This window comes from Neopsephotus bourkii, unplaced genomic scaffold (assembly GCF_033783945.1).
Source record: "Neopsephotus bourkii isolate Nb327-2 ecotype Australia unplaced genomic scaffold, CSIRO-AGI_Nbou_v1 NB_962, whole genome shotgun sequence".
NCBI lineage: Eukaryota > Metazoa > Chordata > Aves > Psittaciformes > Psittacidae > Neopsephotus > Neopsephotus bourkii.
In genome coordinates this window covers 956,785-977,801 of record NW_026901456.1, presented here as the reverse complement: position 1 = coordinate 977,801, position 21,017 = coordinate 956,785, and the positions used below count along the sequence as shown (strand labels likewise).

General features: G+C 40.7%; 1 protein-coding gene across 5 annotated transcripts in view; it reads left to right on the top strand.

Moving 5' to 3' along the window:
- The window catches only part of APP (amyloid beta precursor protein), a 207,962-nt gene that overhangs the window by 129,833 nt on the left and 57,112 nt on the right, over window positions 1-21,017 (top strand). For 4 of the 5 annotated variants that reach the window (XM_061358980.1, XM_061358982.1, XM_061358977.1 and 1 more), the window contains 3 exons: window positions 8,916-9,049; window positions 17,262-17,336; window positions 18,321-18,479. In XM_061358980.1, coding sequence (XP_061214964.1) covers window positions 8,916-9,049; window positions 17,262-17,336; window positions 18,321-18,479 — 368 coding nt within the window. The remainder of the gene's footprint in view (window positions 1-8,915; window positions 9,050-17,261; window positions 17,337-18,320; window positions 18,480-21,017) is intronic. The other variant, XM_061358978.1, reaches the window with a different exon arrangement.

Here is a 21,017-nt window from a genome sequence, read left to right as displayed (position 1 = left end):
AGGAATGATTTCTGTCCTATTGTCACACTAAGAAGTAATCTGTTGTATGACTTGTTTCTCCTGTCTCTTAATTGTTGCTTGTGAAGCATCCTTAAAACTATAGAAGGAGCTAAAAAAGACCAGATTTTTTTAGTAAGCACTATTTTGAAATTGCATTGATGTTCAGCTTGGGGACACAAGGAGCTTTCAAGCTGAGGTCATTCATTTTCTTAGATGTGCTTCATTTGTCAGCTGTTTCATAGGAGAAAGTCTTCCCAGCAGGTCCTACAGGCCTCAGGGTTCATTCAGAGCAGAGTGGAATGAATTCATGCCACTGAGTTTTCATTTGTTTTGCATCCAAAGTGGGAGTGAACTGTACTCCAGTGGCACCGTCAGTTTTTATAAACTTTGATGTATTATTAAAATGGCTTTTTATAAAATAGGGGGGTTTATCATCGTACTTAATTCCATTGGCTATCCAAAGAGGGAACCGACAGAGTTCAGTATTTTCTGTTCCCACCTTCCTTCTGTAAACCCTGTAAACCTAATCGTAAGCTTAAATATTAACATGCTTTATTTTATCTGTGATCATTTTGAAGCACTGTCACAGATCTTTGAGTGAATTTAGATAGAATAGTATTTCTTCTCTAGGCTAAATATTGTAAACATACAAACTTGCTGTATCTCTTGGTGATTTTTAAGTGTCAGGTACTTTATTTCTATTTCAAATGGAAGAAACACAATAAAAGCTACAATTTCATAATATAGGTGTAATTTTACAGCAACTTAAATATGGATTAAAATTGTGCACAAGACTTAGACTAATAGAAAGAATACACTCTTACTGCTTTTCATACAGTCTAACTTCAGCTTGCCTACAGATTAGTATCCGTCCATCCCTGATAATTGATGAGATCAGTCTTAATGTGTTTTCAGATCATGCTTTTAGAATCATAGAATAGTTAGGGTTGGAAAGGACTTTAAGATCATCTAGTTCCATGCCCCCTGCCATGGACAGGGACACCTCACACTAAACCATACCACCCAAGGCTTTGTCCAACATGGCCTTGAACACCACCGGGGATGAAGCATTCACAACCTCCCTCTTAAGTGAGGGGAAAATTCATGACCTATCATTTTGCAGTGTCCAGTTGAATTTCTCTTCAGAGGTAAGGCAAATGATCTGTATCTTCTAAAAGCAGCAGCTTATGAGATGATACTCCCATTGTCAATAATTTGCTTTATCCATTTGTTACTTGTTATGGATCTTGACATCTCCCCAGTTAGCAGGAAGTAAGTGTTTTGGCAGCTAAACTTGCATGCCCACTTCCAGAGTGTGTCTAACACATTAAAGAACAGCAGTGCATTCCTGTAGGCAGAATGGTAAAGTATACCAAATTTATAGTTAGGTAGCACATTTTAATCCTTAGTCTTACTTACTGGGTGATTGGTCATTTTATCTGTACAACCACAGAGCCAGCTTGAGCTTGAGGTCAGGAAGGAGTCTCAGAGACAGAAACCAGGCCACATCTAGAGTACGTTCATCCAGACATCGAGTTTTTTTACAGTGCACTTAGTACTGGAAAATATTCATTGCAGCAGATAGCTACAATACTAACTTGTCATGGAGATACTACAGGAGGCAGAATTTAAAATGCAGAATTCTAGTGATAGCATTTCGAATCCTAAAAGTCTGCCTTCATAAGTAGTGATATTGCAAGGAAACATTTTGCATAAGAACTACAAATTTGAATGAATTAAAACCCCAAGTATTGCACATTCACCAAAGCCAATCACATTAGAACAGCCTGTTGCTTCATCACAAAGGCTCTTTATATTCAGTTGCCCTACTGTTTCCTAAAATTAGTGGTAAGGGGCATTACCTCTCAAGACTTGAATGTATCCCTTTCCCATTATCTCCAGCATGAATTGCCAGTATTTGTTGGGTTTAATTTTCTCTAGCATAAAAGCTCAGCTGAATTATACATTTTGATGAAGTTGAAGCCAGTTTCAAATAGTGTAGATGAAATCTTAAGCATTTTTGCAGTTCTTCATTCATTGCGAGTGCTGGACACATCATTCATTGCCTAGGACATGAAACGGGATGAGTTCTAGTATCTACTGAAATTGTTAATTTTTACTACCATCTTTAATGGAAGCAAGTGACTAATTTCTGTTTCAGCAGTTTCTTCATCTATACAGATTTGCACTTATATTTCACCCTTGAACCAACCACATACGGAGACAGTGTTGGACTGGGCCTATATTAAAAGCAATTGGGTAAACTTTAAGGCTCAACAGGGAAATGATGCAAATGTTTTCATATACAAGGTTTAGAGCACTGATAATTTCAAGCACTAGGAATTTTATTAATGTAATGTATTATTGTAGACACTGTTTTTGCTGTACTTCTTTAGTCGGGTCTAACCACAGTTGGGTTTTTTTTACTCTGTGGAATTTGATGACAAGAAAAGAAAGATCATCCCTCTGGAACACTGGGTTCTCTTTCATGTGTTAACTCTATTCATGTCACCTGTCTCTGCAATCTCTTTCAATTAAACTTGTGGACATTTTTAAACAACGTGCTTTCTAATCTGCTTTAGGAACATTCATCTAATTCATCAGAATTTTGGGAGCTAAGAGGCAGCTTGAAATTGAAGGTGGAAAAGTCAAGTCTCAGAACTGGTGATTCTTTTTACTGCTTCAGACATGATCCCTGAGCATAAAACCACGGCTGTTACAGGGGATGTTTTTTCTTAAGTCAGTACCAATGTGCATGTTACCTTTTTCTGACAGAAGAATATATTTGGTTTTATCTGGCCTGTTAGTCCATGTTTTGTGCTTTCAGAGTCCCTACCATTGTAGTTAGAATTCTTCAGTTGTTATGATGAAGACTTCACTTTCAAAGACTTTTTTGGGTGTCTTAAAGATAATTGTCAAAATATGAGGATAAAGTAAATATGGAAGATAAATAAAACCCAGCTGAGTGGCTGTGTGGTCAGGCTGAGTGATAAATATGTAGTTGAAATGGGTGAGCCTTAAATCCATCAGTAACTTAAAGGGAGTTCACATTATTGAGCATCTTTGCTGAAAATTAGAGAATGGGCGTCTGGAGTTTAGTGGCTGAAGGACAGGAGTGTCACAATCTGATCTTTATGAGCACAGTTCGCTGCTATGCAGTTAGCTTCCAGGCATGGAGGTGTGCTGATGAGCCATGAGGTGAAAGATCTGGCCCCCAGAATTACTGCCGACGCAGGTGGGTGATGCCAAACCTAGGAGCACAGCAGTGCTATCTATTTGGTCACCAAAACACGAAAAAGAAACCAGCAGCAGTAACATGCTACTTATAGGTAATGGTAAAACTGGTGACGTGTCTGATCTCCATTCTCATGCGGTCTCCTTGGTGCTGTTGACTGTGGGAAGAACTCTGCCCTCTCATTTATTCTTCAGTTTTAGACAGAGTTTGGAAAGTAGTCTTGGTGGAAGCACATATGAAAAGAAAGTAATTTAAAGTGAAAAGGAATGGCAGTTAGCCTGCTGGTCCTGCAGCTCACTGTGCTAGGAATGAGAGTAGTTGTCTCTCTAACGCAGTGGACTATATGTAGTATGTGAATACACTTACTGTTCCGTGCTACAGTATTGATCTCTACTAGAAAGCATACCAATTGGGCACACATTTTTCTCCAAGTAATTAAATCAGCTTAAACTTTAAAACTTCTTATGTAAAAACTGTCCTGGTACATCCATTTCCTTACATTTAAAATTGTGGTAATTTAGAATATAGACTAGTTAGTGGTGGAAAGGACCTTACGATCATCTAGTTCCACCCCCCCTGCCATGGGCAGGGGCACCTCACACTAAACCATCTCACCCAAGGCTTCGTCCAGCCTGACCTTGAGCACCACCAGGGGTGGAGCATTCACAGCCTCCTTGGGCAACCTATTCCAGTGCCTCACCACCCTCACAGGAAAGAATTTCCTCCTTATATCTAATCTAAACTTCTCGTTTAAGTTTTAAACTGTTACCCCTTGTCCTACCACTACAGTCCCTAATGAAGAGTCCATCCCCAGCATCCCTATATGGCCCCTTCAGATACTGGAAGGCTGCTATGAGGTCTCCAAGCAGCTTTCTCTTCTCCAGGCTGAACAGCCCCAACTTTCTCAGCCTATGTTCATACAGGAGGTGCTCCAGTCCCCTGAGCATCCTCATGGCCCTCCTCTGGACTTCTTCCAACAGTTCCATGCCCTTTTTATGTTGAGGACACCAGAACTGCACACAATACTCCAAGTGAGGTCTCACGAGAGCAGAGTAGAGGGGCAGGATCATGTCCTTTGACCTTCTGTTCAAACTCCTTTTTGATGCAGCCCAGGATACGGTTGGCTTTTTGGGCTTCGAGCGCAGTCTGAAGCCGGCTCATGTTCATTTTCTCATCGACCAGCACCCCCAAGTCCTTCTCCACAGGGCTTCTCTGAATCTCTTCTCTGCCCAACCTGTAGCTGTGCCTGGGATTGCTCCAGTTTGCTACAATCTTACATAAACCTTTTCCAGCCTTCATTTGTCTTGCGTCATTCAGCTGGTAGCTTGTCTGTTTTGCAATAAAAAGGTAATACTTATTTTCATTTCCCATTGTTTACATTCTGTTCAGTCGTTTTGCCACCCTGCTGTAAACAGAGCAGCTTATTCACAAAAGAATGGGGATACCATCTTGTAAAAACAGCTTATTTCATAAGGTAGCAGTAGCAATAATAGAAGTCCTTGCTAAAGATACTTCATATGCACTTGTGATTGCCAGAAGTGCTATAATTAGCTGTGATCCTAGTCAACAACTGAAAGCTTTGCTCTTAATCCTTCATTAATGAGGCAGTTGTATATGTGGAATTCAGAGGCAATGAATGCATCCACTGAATACTAAACTGTATAGTTGGGTAATGCTCTCATTTCAAATGGTTTCCCATCTTACATGCTACAGCCAGTTTCATTCAGAAAAAGGACATCTACTAATGCTTTTACTCTGTGTGAGTTTGGTGAGCGACCATTGATATTGTGGGCAGGTTTTTTCCACTGGAGATGCTGATATGGATTATTTTTATGCAAAACCATGAAAGAGGATCTGGGGGCATATTGTTGCATTTTTCTTCCTTTTTATTTTTTCAGTGGTCTTTTGATTATTAAAAATTGTTGTTAAATAGCAAAAAATGTGTAAAGGATAATTTGGCCGTATTATTGAACCTGTGTCTCCAGGAAGGTTAGGATTTTAAAGCTTAGTGAAAACTAAAAAACCCACCCACAACTGTTTGGGAATTGACAGGTAAAATGAATGCAAGTGTGAAGAAAATGTCATCTGATATCTTCCACACATGTTAAAACACACTTTTTTTGTCAGTTATCATGCGGTACGTGAATGACTTACCTAATAAAACAAGCAATGCATAGAAAATGAAACCTCCTTCTAAGAGCAGATGGGGTCATAAAATGAGATCAGGCTGCAGATTCTTGTGAGCAGCAAGCAGGCTGGGAGAAAGCACCCATTTTATACTCTTTGCCTTCCCACCTGTTCGTTGGCTGGGTTTTGGAAGGAGATGCTGAAGCAGGATGTTTTCAAGGATGCATTTGGGCAAATGGGCATATATTTGCATAAGTTGTTCAAATACTTAATTGCATGTACTGCGAAAGTGGGTGGCTTATTTCTGGTCTGGATTGCCAGCTTATTTTCTGCTTAGCTTTGGTTTCTGACCATCAGACCTTGGTTGCCTCTTTCTGGTAAAGCTATTGTCAGAAATCTTTTCTCAGCAGAGATTTTCTAAATCAAATTAGTAGCGTGCTCCCTGGTGGGTGAGTGTAACTGATTGAGCTTCTTACCATGAGGCAGGTTCCCCAAGCTCCCATGAGCCCCCATGCCTGTTTCCAAGCCTTCTTTCTCTTTGAGAGCATATAGTGAAAGCCACGTGTGGCATTACACTAGCCATTTGTACCAGGTCAGGGTAGCAGCTTTCTCCTCCTATGCAGTATTGCTCTTCAGTAGCATTCCTCACTTCAGCTTGGCTTGAGAGAGAGCAGTTTGAAGTCTGATATCAGTGTACTGGCAGCGTCCTTTCCCATGCTCCTGGGCACAGCCTGGCTGCCTTAGGCACCCAGGTCTGTGACCTTTAATGCTTAGTCACTGGTTGATACAGGTTTGCACAGCTTTCAAAGGGGCCTCAGTGCTCTGACATCCTCAGCACCAGGCACTGAAATCAGGTTTTCCAGTTCTCAGCACCCGCTACTGTCACCCGTTCAGAAATGCAGCAGCAAGCATCCCAGTGGGAAGAAAGGGAACTGTCTGAAAACCTAGCTGTAAAGGCCATGTGTGTGAGACGGGAGCTTTGGAAAATCAGACCTTAAATGTACAGGTGGTTTAACTGATCCCAGTGCAAATGCTGGTGACCTTTTTTCCAGTTCAATAAATTAAAGGTTAAATTTCCATAATTTATTGGACACTTATTTAGATCGTCACTTCTTTCCACTCACATTTGTACAGGCTTAAGTTAAAAAATAAACTGTAAAAGGTGGTGGAGAACAGCAAATGCACTAGAGCTCTTCCCTGTTCCATCTTAACATGATAAACCCTGCTGTGTCCTGCAGAAGCAGCAAAAGGAAGGTGTAAGGAGAGAGGAATGCTCTTCACATTGAGCTGATTAAACTGTGGAACTCATTGCCACACCGTATTTTGAGTATTAAATCTCATGCAAGTTTCAGGGAGGTGTGGAGGGATCAGGGGATAAAATTAAGAGTCATGGAAGGAAAATGCCAGCAAGGTCAGTTAAACATTGCAGAAGAGCATTCACTGCTCCTGCCTGGGGGTGTTTGGTGAACCCCTGTCAGGAAACAGGAGCTTGTAGGGGATGGTCTTTGCTCAGTCTGGCACTTAGAATTCTTTCTGCTTTGAAATAAATTTTCATTTTCTAAAGAGAATTAAAATGGACTACACTTAACTGTAAATACTCATTAATACAGATAAACAATAAAGATTCAGGTGGTGCTTCAGAGATTAAAAGTTGAACATATATGGAAATACTTCTGAGCATTACAGAAATGTTTTCACTTTCAGTCCAAAATTTGGGTGGTTTGGTTTTGGAATGTGCTGTCACTGGATGTAGCCTTTCTGCAGGCAGTACTGCACCCCAGCACAAACCACATTATCATTGTAGATAGGTTGTTATAGTAAATGTTTAAAAAGAAAGAAAATTTTTATGCTTTTAACAGTATCAGAGACTTCAGATTGTCTGAAGTTGTAAGAGAAACCACTGAAAACATGCAGAGTTGCATTCCATTATTGTCACAAAAAGTGACTTCTCAGGAAGCTCAGTTGTTCCTGCTTGTTACGGTACTTCAGTGACAAAGTTTGCAATATGTAAGGTTGACATTAAATATTTATGAAACAAATGTGAAAATGGTGGGGGGGGGGGGGGTGAATTTTGCACTGCCTAGGACTTGTGAATTGGATTTTTTTGGTTGCTGGTAGATTTTTGTTTGTTTATTTTGAGATAAATAGGGCCTTTCCTTTTGATCCAGTGAATAACCTCCAAAATCCATTGTGCAGTCTATACCAACAGCAGACAAAACCATTCATACCTATTGCAGAGAACATGCAGAAATACCTCAAATGCAGCCAAAGGCTTTTTGTTCATTTTGGGGATATTTTGTTTTGCTTTTGGGATAGTATTTCCAAAGTAAAAATTGACGAAAAGATTGGATTTTGGATTAAGTTTTTCTTAAAATTTGAGGATGTATTTCATTGGGACTAACATGTTGTAATTATAACCTGAATTTTTAATTTCTCATTAAATAATTTAGCTTACGTGTGTTTATATTTCAGCTTAAGGAAAGTAGTCATAAATAAATACTGGTTGGTATTACTCAGCCTGAACTTCAAATTGAAGTTTGCTTTTGCTGAAGACATTGAGAAGTGTTTGAGGTGTGGGAGAGTTCTGGGTTTTTCTCTACCTGTATTGGTCTATTAACTATAGTACATGAAGTCAGATGTATTTAAAACCAAAAATCCTGCACAACTGTGTGTACAGCCTTTGTCAGACTTTTTAGACTAACTTCGTGATTATTGAAGTAAATGTGACCAGGGATATGAAATTAATTATTAAATATTTAGGAGCAGTCTAATTCACATGAAATAGCAGGAGAGTTTTTTTTAAATGGCTGTTATGGCCCTACCACCGAACTCTTACTCTAGTTAATGCAGGGGTCATTGGATGTCACTGTGTAGTGAGGGAACTGTTGCTCGCTTTGCTTGAATTACCCCAAAGACAGATCTTCCCACTAACAGTGTGATAGGTGTTGTCTAATTATCTGACAGGAATGGCTGGCAGTTAGTGCAAGGTTGCTGATTATTTCCAGTATCCATGAGGGGTTTTCTTAATCAAATTTGTTATAAATGAATATTTGTGAGACCAAACTGTCACTAAGGGAAGGACTTGAGGCATTTCATTACGGTACCATGGAGTCCATAGGTGCTTTAAACGTATTTGCATTGCACTCTGTGTGTGTTATTGCAGTTTATCTTTTAAAAATAAACTAATATAGAAGGCATGTAGCTTTGCAAAGGGCTTTTTGATGGCTTATGTACTTGTCATTGGAACTCTTTGTTTCCTTGGAATTTTGGCATTGGCTGCAGTTTCTGACCTGTTCTCCGTGAAGTTTCTCCTGGTACATAAAACAGGGCAGGTGAATTCCTTATATATTTATATATATTTGCTATGTGTAACATGTCCACTTAAACCACATTTTTAAATCTTCCCTTGAGGTTAAAGGAATGGATTTATTTCGAGGAAATTAGAACAGATGTTTCATGATTGGTCCAAGTAAAGTTTTACCTGTACTAAAGTAGAAATTCTGCTTTTCTTTCCCCCTCCCCTCCCTCTCCCTGCCTCAAAATTCCACCTCAGTCCCTACCACAGCTGCTAGCACTCCTGATGCTGTCGACAAATACTTGGAGACACCTGGAGATGAGAATGAGCATGCCCATTTCCAGAAAGCCAAGGAGAGACTCGAAGCTAAGCATCGTGAAAGGATGTCTCAGGTAAGGAGAGATTTCTTCCTAAATGTGAGAGTTTTGTCTGTTGAGTCATAAGATGCTTGCAATCCTTCATCTTCTTACTTCCCAAGGCTTCAGCCAGCTACCCTGCTTACTTGCAAGGCTGTAAATACACCATTTACTGCTTTTCTGACCCTTACCTAAGAAATCAGCTGCTTGGGACACACATTTGTGGTTGAGTGGCAGCTGTGATCATAAATCACCACAGTTACTTGTGCTGTTAAAAAGGGAAGAAAAGTCTGATAAAAATGCTCTCATCTTTGTGAAAGAATGTTTGGTTTGTGAGATGATTCTTGTTTGTAAGTGAAGAACTTGACCATTTTATTAGTCATCTTTGCTGCAGCTTGTTATTAAGTTCATCCTCTGTGTGTACGCATACATGCTGAGGCCCTGGGGTCAGTTAAGATCACATATGTTCATCTAATGGTCCTGAGCCTCAGGGTAACATGAAATGCATCTAAAGCCAAAGAAACGAAAAAATAGATCTTTTGAACTGAATTAAAATCCAGCTGAATCAACCCTTTTCATTTAACCAAAAAGATTTGTGTAGCCTGAAACCGTACAGTTTTTAATCCTATTGAACCACTAAGAGATGAGCTATCCACTCTCTGAGAAATAATAGCAATGCCAATAAAAAAATTTCACAGTTATGCTCTAATAACAACAAAGAAAAAATATAAGAGGCTTAGAGGAAAGCCTGTGGTGCATATTTTTTAGGATAGAGCAACCACCGAAATGAATGTAGTACAGTTCAGATGCGCTGCATATATCTGTGTAGGTATTTTACTATAGTTTTTATAGTTTTTCATTGTAACTTTGTTTCCCTGTTGCATTTTCAGTGTTTGTGACACATTAACCTTTAGCTCTGTGCTAAAATGTTAGAGTAAGCCTGAAATGAAGCTGTTAGTGTAAGTCCCACTAGAGTGGTATTGCAGCTATGCCTGGCACTTTTCTAATAAATAGGGCAGGGCATCTTACCTGAAGCAGTCATATGGTCAAGCACAAATCACATACTGAGAATATGACATTTAATAGAAAGGAAGATAGGTGCTTCTCATCTGCCTTCACTTGGGAAATGTAGCAGAAAAAAAGCTGTCTCCTTAAATAGAGAAAACAGAATGGTTTTGGTTGGAAGGTCCCTTAAAGCTCATCCAGTTCCAACCCTCCTGCCATAGGCAGGGACACCTTCCAGAATCTGGATGGAGGTGAGCATGGTGAGCCGTGGCTTGCAAGGTATGTGCTCTCTCAGGGAGCATATCATTCCAGTCTTCTTTGTAACAAGCTTCTGTGTGCCTGCAGTTTGAGAGTAAGCTGGAAACCAGGATAAAAAAGGCAGGCATCCTGCATGGCAGAGAGGCTCGGCATGCAGAGGGTTGGCAGGTAATGCAGTCATCACCCCGTTATTGCCTCCCCGTGAAATAGCCCTTTTTATCAAAGACACTGTAGGGGTGGGTGGCTTGAAAGCAAAGGACAAGTCAGTCCAAAGGCAGGTTTCCCTGTAACAGTCCTCAGATCCTCACCACAGTTTCAGGTTTGTCGCCAAAATCCCAATATGTAAAGGTCCACGTGAGTAATTAAGGGCAGTATTTGAGTGAACCACTTATTTTGTGCTTTCTGCAGAGATGATGGCTTGTGAAAAATAGCTAACCAAGTGCACCCAGAAATTATCATGCAGAGAGACCACACAGCATCAGTGCTTGAGACTAAAAGAATAAACTGGGAAAAGCACTGAGCCATAGCCTCAAAATACTCATGGGTAAATGCACTGCACATTTTACTATGCACAGAAATGAAGGCTGTGGTTCAGGGGTTTGACTGAAGATCACGTTGGTGCTGCCTGTGCTCTGCCCTTGTTAGCACGTTCCTAGCCATCCTTTCTGTCAGTGCTAATGAGTGCAGCTGCAGGGTGAGGTAGGTCAGCTCTCTCATCTCACTGCAGTGCTGGTCTTCTGAAAAACAAGTAAAATAACCAACTGTGGCCACTTCAGCACAATGCTGGGAAGCAGCAGCACGATAGGGACATCAAGAAGGAAAGATCTTTGATCTTTCATTTGCTTATGCTGCTTATGAAATCACATCTTAAAGTATGTATGTCTTGAAATACACAGAACCCCTGCAGAGCTTTGTAGGAGAGAGTTAGATTAAGTTTTTGAAAGTTAGTTTTCCTTTCCATGTTTTGTATAGTGCTAAACTAGCTCTCCTGGTTAACATTTCAAATGTTTAAAAAATGTAAGATCTTATGGGGAAGTAGAAAAGCCAACTAGTTTACATTCAGTGTTTCTTCCCATGAACTGGTATGTGTGTGTCCCATATCACTGGTGTCCTTTTCTAGCAATTTACTTAAAAATTGCTTTTTACATTTTCTTTAAAATCAGGTATGTTTTTAATATATAGTTAACGAAAAAATAATCTGAAGCTGTTTCTTGCTGTGTTAAAAACAGAACAGTGATAAGTAAATTAAATCAGTAAGTTTTGCTGTCAGTGTTTTTCTCTAAAAAAAAAAACCAACCCAACAACAAACCCTAAACTTAACAAGTGAGAGTCTGTATCCAGGTGCTCCAGCTGCACTGAATATTTCTTTTGTTTTATTTTTAGCTCAAAGTCCAGTTCTTTCAGCACTCATCTTCATAAATGTAATAATCTGAAATAAATTGGTTTGTGCACGAAATACAGGTATTTCTTTAATAAAGCAGCTAGTTTTAAAACAGTGTTTGATTCAATGCACATTTTACTTTGCAACAGCCAATTAATAAAAAAGAAATCAGATGCATTCTAGTTCTCATATAAAATGTAATCAGCTAAGAAGCAGGGAATTTTATCATTGAAAAAAATTAAAAATAAATTGAAATTAAACATTTTAACCTAAGCATGTCATCAGGACAAATGCAGATACTCTGTATATTCTCTTTTTGAGATTTCCCTTTGTTTACCATGAAATTCAGACAACTTGTATTTCTTTTTCTCACGCATTAAGATATTCACACAGGCAGGGGAGTCTCTGCTGTTTCTATGCAATGACCTGATGCTCTTCTGGTTCAGTCTGTTTTAATCCCTTCTGCTCTTACGTGTCCATCCCTTTAGGCTACAGACCATGAAAGTTTTTCTGCCTTTGTAACTAGACTGCACCTGGAGCAACAAGGCTCATAAACTTTTCTAGGCAGAGAATTGTACTAGCATACAATTATAAGCTTTCCCCAGGAATTATTAATGCAACTCCAGATAACAGCAAAGCTACATTCCCTTGCGAACAAGACAGCCATTCAGCCATGCATATGTAACCTTTAAATGTATATGTCAGAGAATAGCGAACAAGGAAGAAATTATGCTAACTGCTTACAGGATCCTGTGGTTCTTGTTTCCTGTTTTGGTGTGGTTCCCCTTTTCCTCTTTCTAGTCTTTTAACTCCTGTACAGCTCCCTCACATAACAGTTGCTCCTAAATAGCCTGGTGGAACCAGGTATTGAACCTTGCTCAAAGGAGCAGTATCATTTCTCCATTTCTCTCCTCAAACATCTCGTCACTAAAGGAGATGTCTTAAATTTATCTCGTGTCTTAAATTTACTTATTCTCTGGCTGTTTACAGTAGTTTAGGAATCATAGCAAGTACAGTACTTATTATAGGAATTTAATGATGCCTTGTCTCCTAGAATAGTCTTGCTTCTTGGAAGTTCATTTCCAAAGTAAGCATCTGCAAATACTACAGTCCCCAGCCAGCCTCAGTCGGGCTGGTGTTAAATCCAAGACTTTATTTGGATCATTGCATAGCACTAGTTCAACATCCCAGAGACGTCTTCAGCTGGTTTTTAGTGTCTGTGGCACCATAGAATCACAGAATAGTTTGAGTTGGAAGGGACCTTCAAGATCATCTAGTTCCAGCCTCCCTGCCATGGGCAGGGACACTTCCCAGGTTGCGCAAAGCCGTATCCAGCCTGGTCTTTAACACTGCCAGGGATGGGACAGACACAGCTTCTAACACATAATCTAAATCTACCCTCTCTCAGTTTAAAGCCATTCCCCCTTGTCCTGTCACTTCATGTCCTTGTAAAAAGTCCCTCTTCAGTTTTCCTGTAGACCCTTTTTAGGCACTGGAAGCTGCTCTAAGGTCTCCTTGGAGCCTTGTCCTCTACAGGCTCAAAAAGTCCAACTCTCTCAGCCTGTTTCCATAGGAGAGGTGCTCTGAACATCTTTGTGGCCTTCTCTCGACTTGTTCAAGCAGGTCCACATTCTTACTGTGTTGGGTGCCCCAGAGCTGAACACAGCACTGCAGGTCGGGTCTCATGAGAGCAGGGTAGAGGGGGAGGATCACTTTCCTGGACTTGCTGGTCATGCGTCTTTTGATGCAGCCCAGCATACGGCTGGCTTTCTGGGCTGCAAGCACACACTGCTGTCTCATATTCTGTTCTTCATCCACCAGTACCCTTAGGACCTTCTCAGGGCTGCTCTCAATCCACTCATTACCCAGCCTGTATTTGTGCCTGGGATTGCCCTGACCCAGGGGCAGGGCCTTGCATTCAGCCTTGTTGAACTTGATGAGGTTTGTACAGGCTCACATCTCAAGTCTGTTCAGGTTCCTCTGGATGACATTCCTTCCCTCTAAAGTATTGACCACATCACTCAGATTGGTGTCATCCACAGGGTATATGCAATCCCACTGTTCGTGTCCCTGACAAATGTGTTAAATAATACTGGTCCTTGCATCCCACCATCTCTATTACTGTTTGTGGGAGGGCTCTTTCCTTCCTTAAAATCTTCAGGTTAGTAGGAGCACCCCTCTCAGTTACAGTCAGGGCTCTTGGGATAAGTTTAATGATGCTATTACCAGAAAAAAGGGGCAAGACTTAAGTGTGAAACAGAAGCCCTTGACAGATGTAAGCGTCTTATTGGCATGACTTTGACCTTCTAACTAAGCAAACCTTCAGGCAAGCTCCTCTGCTGGTCTGATTGCTGTAACTCAGGTGTCTGTCATAAATTCTTCTCTTGCAGATATGCTTCTGTGGGAGTAAATTCTGCTGTTTTCAATATAATGAGATTTGTGTACTTAGCATCTCTCTTAATAATGAATGACATTTTTCATGCTTCCTTTTCCCCTTTTGTCCTCTACAGCCCAATTTCAAAAGAATGTCTGCCAGGCAGTAAGTGCTGAGTTCTGAGTAAGTTTGACTTTGAAATGGTTTGCTTCTTAAATCTCAACCAGAAGTTGCCATTTTCCCCACGCAAATCCGCCAAGCCTTGAAGAGCCATAAATCTGTATGGCTTGATAGCTCTGTGCTGTCAGTGAAGGAGAGTAGGTTTATAAGTGCATAGAGGCCAAGTTCAGCCTCTTTCTGCACATGCATATCTGGGGATTTTTTTTTACCTTTCTTGCTCTTTGTATTCCTAGAGTGCTGTGACATATTTCTTAGTTACTCAGAATTCTTTAAAGCACAGACCTTCAGTGAGGGCAGAAGTTTTCTCTGGGTGGTAGCATGGCTACCCATAGGTAACTGTAGAGAAGCTTTATCTTCAGTTACTTAGCATAGCAGAGATGCTTTCAACTATTGAAATCTTCTCAGTTGCGAAACTCGGCACTCCAAGAACAGCAATCTTTACACTGAATATTGTTTCTGCAGACAGCCATGTTGTCCTGTATTTTTGACAAGCCATTCACTCTCGTTGCACCAGAGCTGAACTGTGAAGCCCGTAATTTACATCCCTCCCAACTAGCTGTGTATGTTGTCAGTTTATCATCCTGCCTTACATGCCTTAAAAGGTTTAGAGAAATAAAATGGGCAGTGACACCTGATCTAGCCAAAGGTCTCCTTATCACATTACCCACAGTACTTGTTTTCACAGTATGGATTAGCAGAGGGTTAGTCTGGGGGATAAAGACAGCAAGGGAACTGTTGTTCTGAAAACTCATCAACTGCTCATTCACAGTGAAAAAAGAGTATTAGGCAGATGTCAGAGATGTGATTTGAAGACATGCAAGGAGAAGAGGGAGAAGAAAATCAGAAAGTTGCTAACCTAGGCCAATACTTCTGTCACTGTAGTTTATTACTTGAATTAATGCCATAATTTCTGGGTCTTCTGTAATGCTCACATCTTGGCACCAGTGACATGTCAGCTCTCTAGAAAGGTGCTGTCTGTATACATGAATTTTCTCAGCCACCACAGTCATATGGCCTAAGCATATATATAAAGAGGTGAATACCTAACTTAATATTATCACTTATGCTTAGAGTGCTGCTGTGTATTTGATAAGCTTTTTCCACAGTCGGGTCTCTGAATTATGCCAGTTCATGTCCTCGAGTACTGCTTTGTCAGGGAAACAGTAAAATCTCCTGTGCCCAAGTAGTGGGAAAGTAACCGGTGGTAGGGCGATCTGTAACTTCAGTGCACTGCACATCATGTCCTCTGTCCTCACCTCAGCTGCTTGCTACAACCCCTTGCAAATGAATTTTCATGTCCCCTTGTAAACTTTGGTTTCCTAGCTCCTTAGAGCTTGGATGTAATTTGCACATCAGTGTGTATTTGTCCGATGAAAAGATAATATAAATTGAAGAGGTACTTCTAGGCTGCCAGTTTATATAGGTTGCAGTGTGATTCTTGGGACTTAAGTTTCAGTTTACAGTTCCCAGTAAAAGACTGGGAAACTTGACTTCAGGTGTTTGTGCTCACAACTGCTGTCTAACCATTCCCCTCCTGGAGACCAGAAACAGGCAAAACAATTTCTCACTTGAGACTTTTCAGCATCACATTAACTTTCCAAAATACATGTCTCTACTCTCTTGGGCTGTTATTGAGGCCAGAATCTCTTATAGATAAATAATTTCACTGACATTGAGTTGATCTGTTTTTACTGTAACTGATTTATTGCTGTCTTGAAATACATGGCAGGGTCAAGAGAAAGATGAAAACTTGACAACAAAATCCCATACATTGAGTCAGTCTTGAGTGTAGGTGTCTGTATGCTGGTTAATCTACATAGGACTGAGAGGGGATTATATTTCAAAGACTGGGACTTGTAAAAGTCTTCTTTGAGCCCAGGCTTGGTTGGTTGTTTTCTAAGGCACAGGCTCAAGCAGATACCCTGAGGCACCATCAGTGCTCTCCAGTCTGTCCCTCAAGGAACCTGATCAGCAGTGTGCAGTGTGTGGGAGAACTGGAGAGCCTGAGACAGGAGTCAAGTGGTGGAGGCTCAACTTGCACATATGAGAGACAGCAGGTCTAACTTGCCCTGCCTCTCTAAAATGTCATGCTTGCAGACTGAGCTTTTCCAAAATCCACTTTAGAAAGTGTGCATTTTACTATTTCTAGTGAACAGTATGAAAGCATGGGTTTTGTGACAAAGAAAGGAAATGCACGTTCTGAGTTATTGCTTCTATATTTCTTCTGTCATCTCTTGACATTGTGCTAATCCTGCAAATAAACAAGTCACTTGTGTGCATTGCATTTGGTGAGAGCAATTGTTCCTGCATAAAATGTGTTATCTGAGGAGATTGCTGTTTAGGTGTGAAATGAGTAAAGTCCCTAAGAAAGACCAGAGAAGGTTTCAGGTGTCATGGACAGCAAGTTAAGAATATCTCATTCCCTGACTATTAAAATACTGCCCTATGTTACTGGAGGATGTGGCCTCTCCTATTGCTGAAAGGAATGGTACTGAAAGTTCCCCTACATCATTTTTCTGTTAGTGTTGTACCTGAGATATAAATATATTCAGTTCCTCAAATGTGGGACACTTATTTCTGGACAGACTAGCACAAATTGCATGTAATTCTTATCTGTCCTACTCAAAGGCCAGTGTAGTCTGAAAAAATCTAAGCATTTTTGTGGTACCAAAACCGCGTCTTAGAACGAGTTGATAGGCACTCATTTTGACCGAGGATGTACAGTAGATGGATGTGGTTTCCTTTCAGTTGGAGATGAAAAGGGGTTTGTATATTCATCAATAGTTACCTCCATTTCCATCGCTTGAGGAGTGGCTGTTTCACACTGGACTTGTAAGAGCTTGGCACGACGTTCAGACGCTGAAGTTCCATCTTTGTTTAGTTTAATAAAAGGATCATACCTTTGTTAAATTTTGTCACCACTTTTTGTAGAGATAAAAAGAGGAGAGGAATATAAAAAGATGACTGTTGAGCTGCTGTGCTTGGCTGTTGCTAAGCCCTGAGACAGGAGAGGAAAATGGGAAAGTCACACTTCTTGTTTCTTTCGTTAGGTCATGAGAGAGTGGGAAGAGGCAGAACGCCAAGCTAAGAACTTGCCAAAGGCTGACAAGAAAGCTGTTATCCAGGTAAAGGAAAATGCACCACAACCTTATCAGCTGGGGCCACAGTTAAAATACAGGTGGTGCTGGGTGTGATACAACTTTAAAACCTATTTCTATGAGGATTTAATGTTATTCTCTGCTCTTGCTGTTGCTATTTTTGTTTCCAGCTGTTAGTGGCTGCTGGGTGCCTTCCACTTTGCAGCCAGTCTCTGGAACAGCAGTGCAGGGCATAGTTTAACTGCACAAAGGGGTAAATTTCTCTTGAATTCAGATTTGCTTTCAGTGAGAACTGAAAAGTCAGTTCCCATGGGCCCCTTTCAGAATTTAGTCCATGACAAACTCTTAAAAGCTGCAGGACCTCAGCTTAAAACAGAGATGGAAAATGTAATTTAAGGAAGGAATCACCATCAGTTTATCTGAAAGAAACCCTCAGCCAAGAAGTACTTTATCCAAAATGATGCTATAAATCAAAAATTCTGACAAGCCAGATACTCCTTGAATCTCACAGTGCCTGTGTTACTCACTACTGCTAGAACGATTTCAATGCAAAACTATAAAAAGTGGTGTTCAGAACCAGATTGCTTCACACATTAGATCCCACAGCTTTGCTCTCTGTGCATTTTACCCAGTCAGTCTTTTCCTTTATTGGAATAAGTTTCGACTCAATTTTTCTTCCCTGTAGCCAAACTCCACCCTCCTTTAGGCACAGTTCTCTAGCACTGAATCACTGTCTTGGAGGTGAGGGGCAAATGAAGGATTCACTGGTGATTGTGTTGAACATGTCAAGATTATTTTATTAGAGTAATAAAATATGGCCAGGTGTTAAGAAATAGAGCACATTAGCAGTTCCCCCGAAATCAGTAAAAAGCGCCTTCAGTGGAGAGTTCCTGGGAGCCAAGCTGGGCTGACACAGGGAAAGATTTTGGTGATTTGCAGATGGAGATGTTCATGCCCACTGTTCTCTCCTGATGTCTTCGCTGTTCCTGTTGTGATGGATGGTTTTTTCAGCATTTCCAGGAGAAAGTGGAATCACTGGAACAAGAAGCAGCAAACGAAAGACAGCAGCTGGTGGAGACTCATATGGCACGGGTGGAAGCCATGCTGAATGACCGTCGCCGCATTGCTCTGGAGAACTATATCACAGCCCTGCAGACTGTCCCACCCAGGGTAAGTGCAGTGCCACATGCTGTGTCAGCTGTGTCAAAATCCCTGTAGTCATCCTGGGGGAAAATAAGGTGTGCCCAAGTAGCCCAGCTGTGGAGCAGTGAGTGTGTGTTCCCCATGCAAGAGCTACTACAGCAGTCAGCTAGTTTGAAAGTTCAGACTGTGTTCATAAATGTAAGCACAAGCACACACACCCCTACATGCCTGTAGGTAGACAGATACATTCATAAATACACTGAAGCAGATAATGTCGAAGTGATTTGGTTGTCAGAAATCGTAGCTGTTCACAGATCCTGCAGAAGGATGATAAAGCATCCCTCCAGGTGATGCCCAAGTAGGATACTTCATCATGTCAAGATGGAGCTTAAGGGTGAGGGTGGTTGTGATTTTCTGTTTTGTCTGTTGAACTGTTGAAATGTGTGTGATGAAAGATCATTTGAGGATTGTTGGGTGGCATGAAGATAGCACAGTCGCAATTCAGGGTTGTCTGTGTTGGATGCAGTGATGGCTATTACTGTGTGTAAACACCAAGCTGAGAACGTGTATTGAGTAGAATCTCCACTGAGTAGTGTCTCCATATCTGTAATGTTTGTATTCAATACTAGAATAACTGATCTGTGACCTCCAGAACAGAATCTGCACAAATACATGGGAAGACAAGTCAAATGTTTTATATACCTCTTGCCTCTTGATTACTTCCTAGGTAGAAAAACTGCCATGTTACTAAAAGGCTTTGCAGTCAGTAGTGTAAGATGTAGCCATTAGATTCTGAATTTGGCCTCACAGGGAGTTACTTCAATATGGCTAACCTGGTAAAATTACATGTTTTAAATTAATTTCCTTCTGCAGAGAAACCTGCATATTTAGTGAGCATGGAAAAGTGATAATCACCTTGGTTCTTTGTCATCATCAAACTCTTTTCTCTACCCCATAATGTAAAACTCTTGGTTTTATTGTTTGAAGAAAAAAAAAGAAAAAAAGAAATTTTTTACTTAGGTGTGTCATGGGGAGACTTCAGAGTAGTTGTGTTAAAAGTTAATCTGTATTTTGCAACCCAATAATTTGTGGAAAACTAAGCTAGTCTATTAAGTTGTTAGAGGAGGATGTTTGCTCTGGGTACAAGACGCATATTGTAAACTCTGGCTGTGGGAAAGGTGGTGAAGGGCTTGGGCTCACTAGCAGACAGATTAGAGTTACAGGCTGGGGTGCAGCTTCCTTCAGGAAACTGGAGCCTGCGGCTCAGAACTGAGAGTGAGATGAGGTGAGTGCATAGACTGACCACCAGTCGTGTTTGCTTTCTTGCAGTGTGGTTTTGGGTGGTTCAGCTGAGGTAGGATTTCACATTTGGCTTTAGCCATCAGCTGTTGCTGTGACATTGAGCCTTATGCAAATGTAGTCCTGCCTGAAATGTATCCTGGGCAAAGTTGTGTGTGGATCAGGCTGACAGCTTGGTTCTGCAGGTATCTGAGGTTGTGGAAGGTGAAGATGGGGACTACATATAACAGCAGAAGCATGGTGGTAACATCAGCTGGTGTTGCTACCAAGTAGGGACTTACCTCAAGACTAATGGGGGTGAAAAGTTTAAATAATAATATCTATAAATGGTTCCTTTGCCAGTCGTGTTGATGGTACTGTCCTTGCCACAGCATTTTTTGGTTGTGTGCTCTGTAGTTACTGACAGTGCAGGCACGTGCCTCTGAACTGCTGGTCAGATGTGTGCCAAAGCACAGGAAAAAAACTGACCTTGAATTCAGCAGGAGGATTTGTCTGGATTTATTGTGGGGCAGAGGGTGAAACCTGAACAGTGATTGATGATAGCTGAACAGCCTAATGAATGAATCCACTCTACTGACTGCTTTGCAGGATATGGAGCCAGAAATGTGAATACACTGTGAATCCAAACTTTGGCTGCCTAGACAAAGAGAAAATGGGGAGTAATGGAAAATTCAACTCTGATATTCTAGCTGAATTTTTCTCTGGCAGTTCCTTAGTAAACTAAAAGTACATCTGATGCAAAGGTATTGTCTTTGGAAGAGTAAGTCATAACTTACTGGTGACTTTTTAAGTAATCTTACAAAAGGGAGGTTTTTCTGGAGTTCCCCCCAAATATTTTTAAAAGCCTGCTTCAAATTGCATGTTTTACTATTGGTATGTTTCCTACAAAACTAGATTCTGCATATTTAAAGCCATGGAGTCTCTTCCTCAGATGTTGTAAGGACAGCATTTGGGTTTAAATTGAAAAAAAAGTTAGACTTTTTTATTGAAGTGCATGTCTTCTGCACACAGCTAGTGAGTGTATCTGTATACACCCTAAGTCTGGTGTATATAGATACATATATATATGTGTGTGTGCAAAAAGTATTTTCCATGTGCTGTTTAGTCACTTGGACATACTGCCTTGTACTTGAATTTGAACATTTTCCAAGGTTTTTTTGGACTTCTGGCAGGCCACTTGAAGCAGCATGATTTCATTTCACTCTTGCATGTCTAGTAATCTGTGACCAGTCTTTGCCTGCAGATCAGTTATCTTAGGAGTACAGT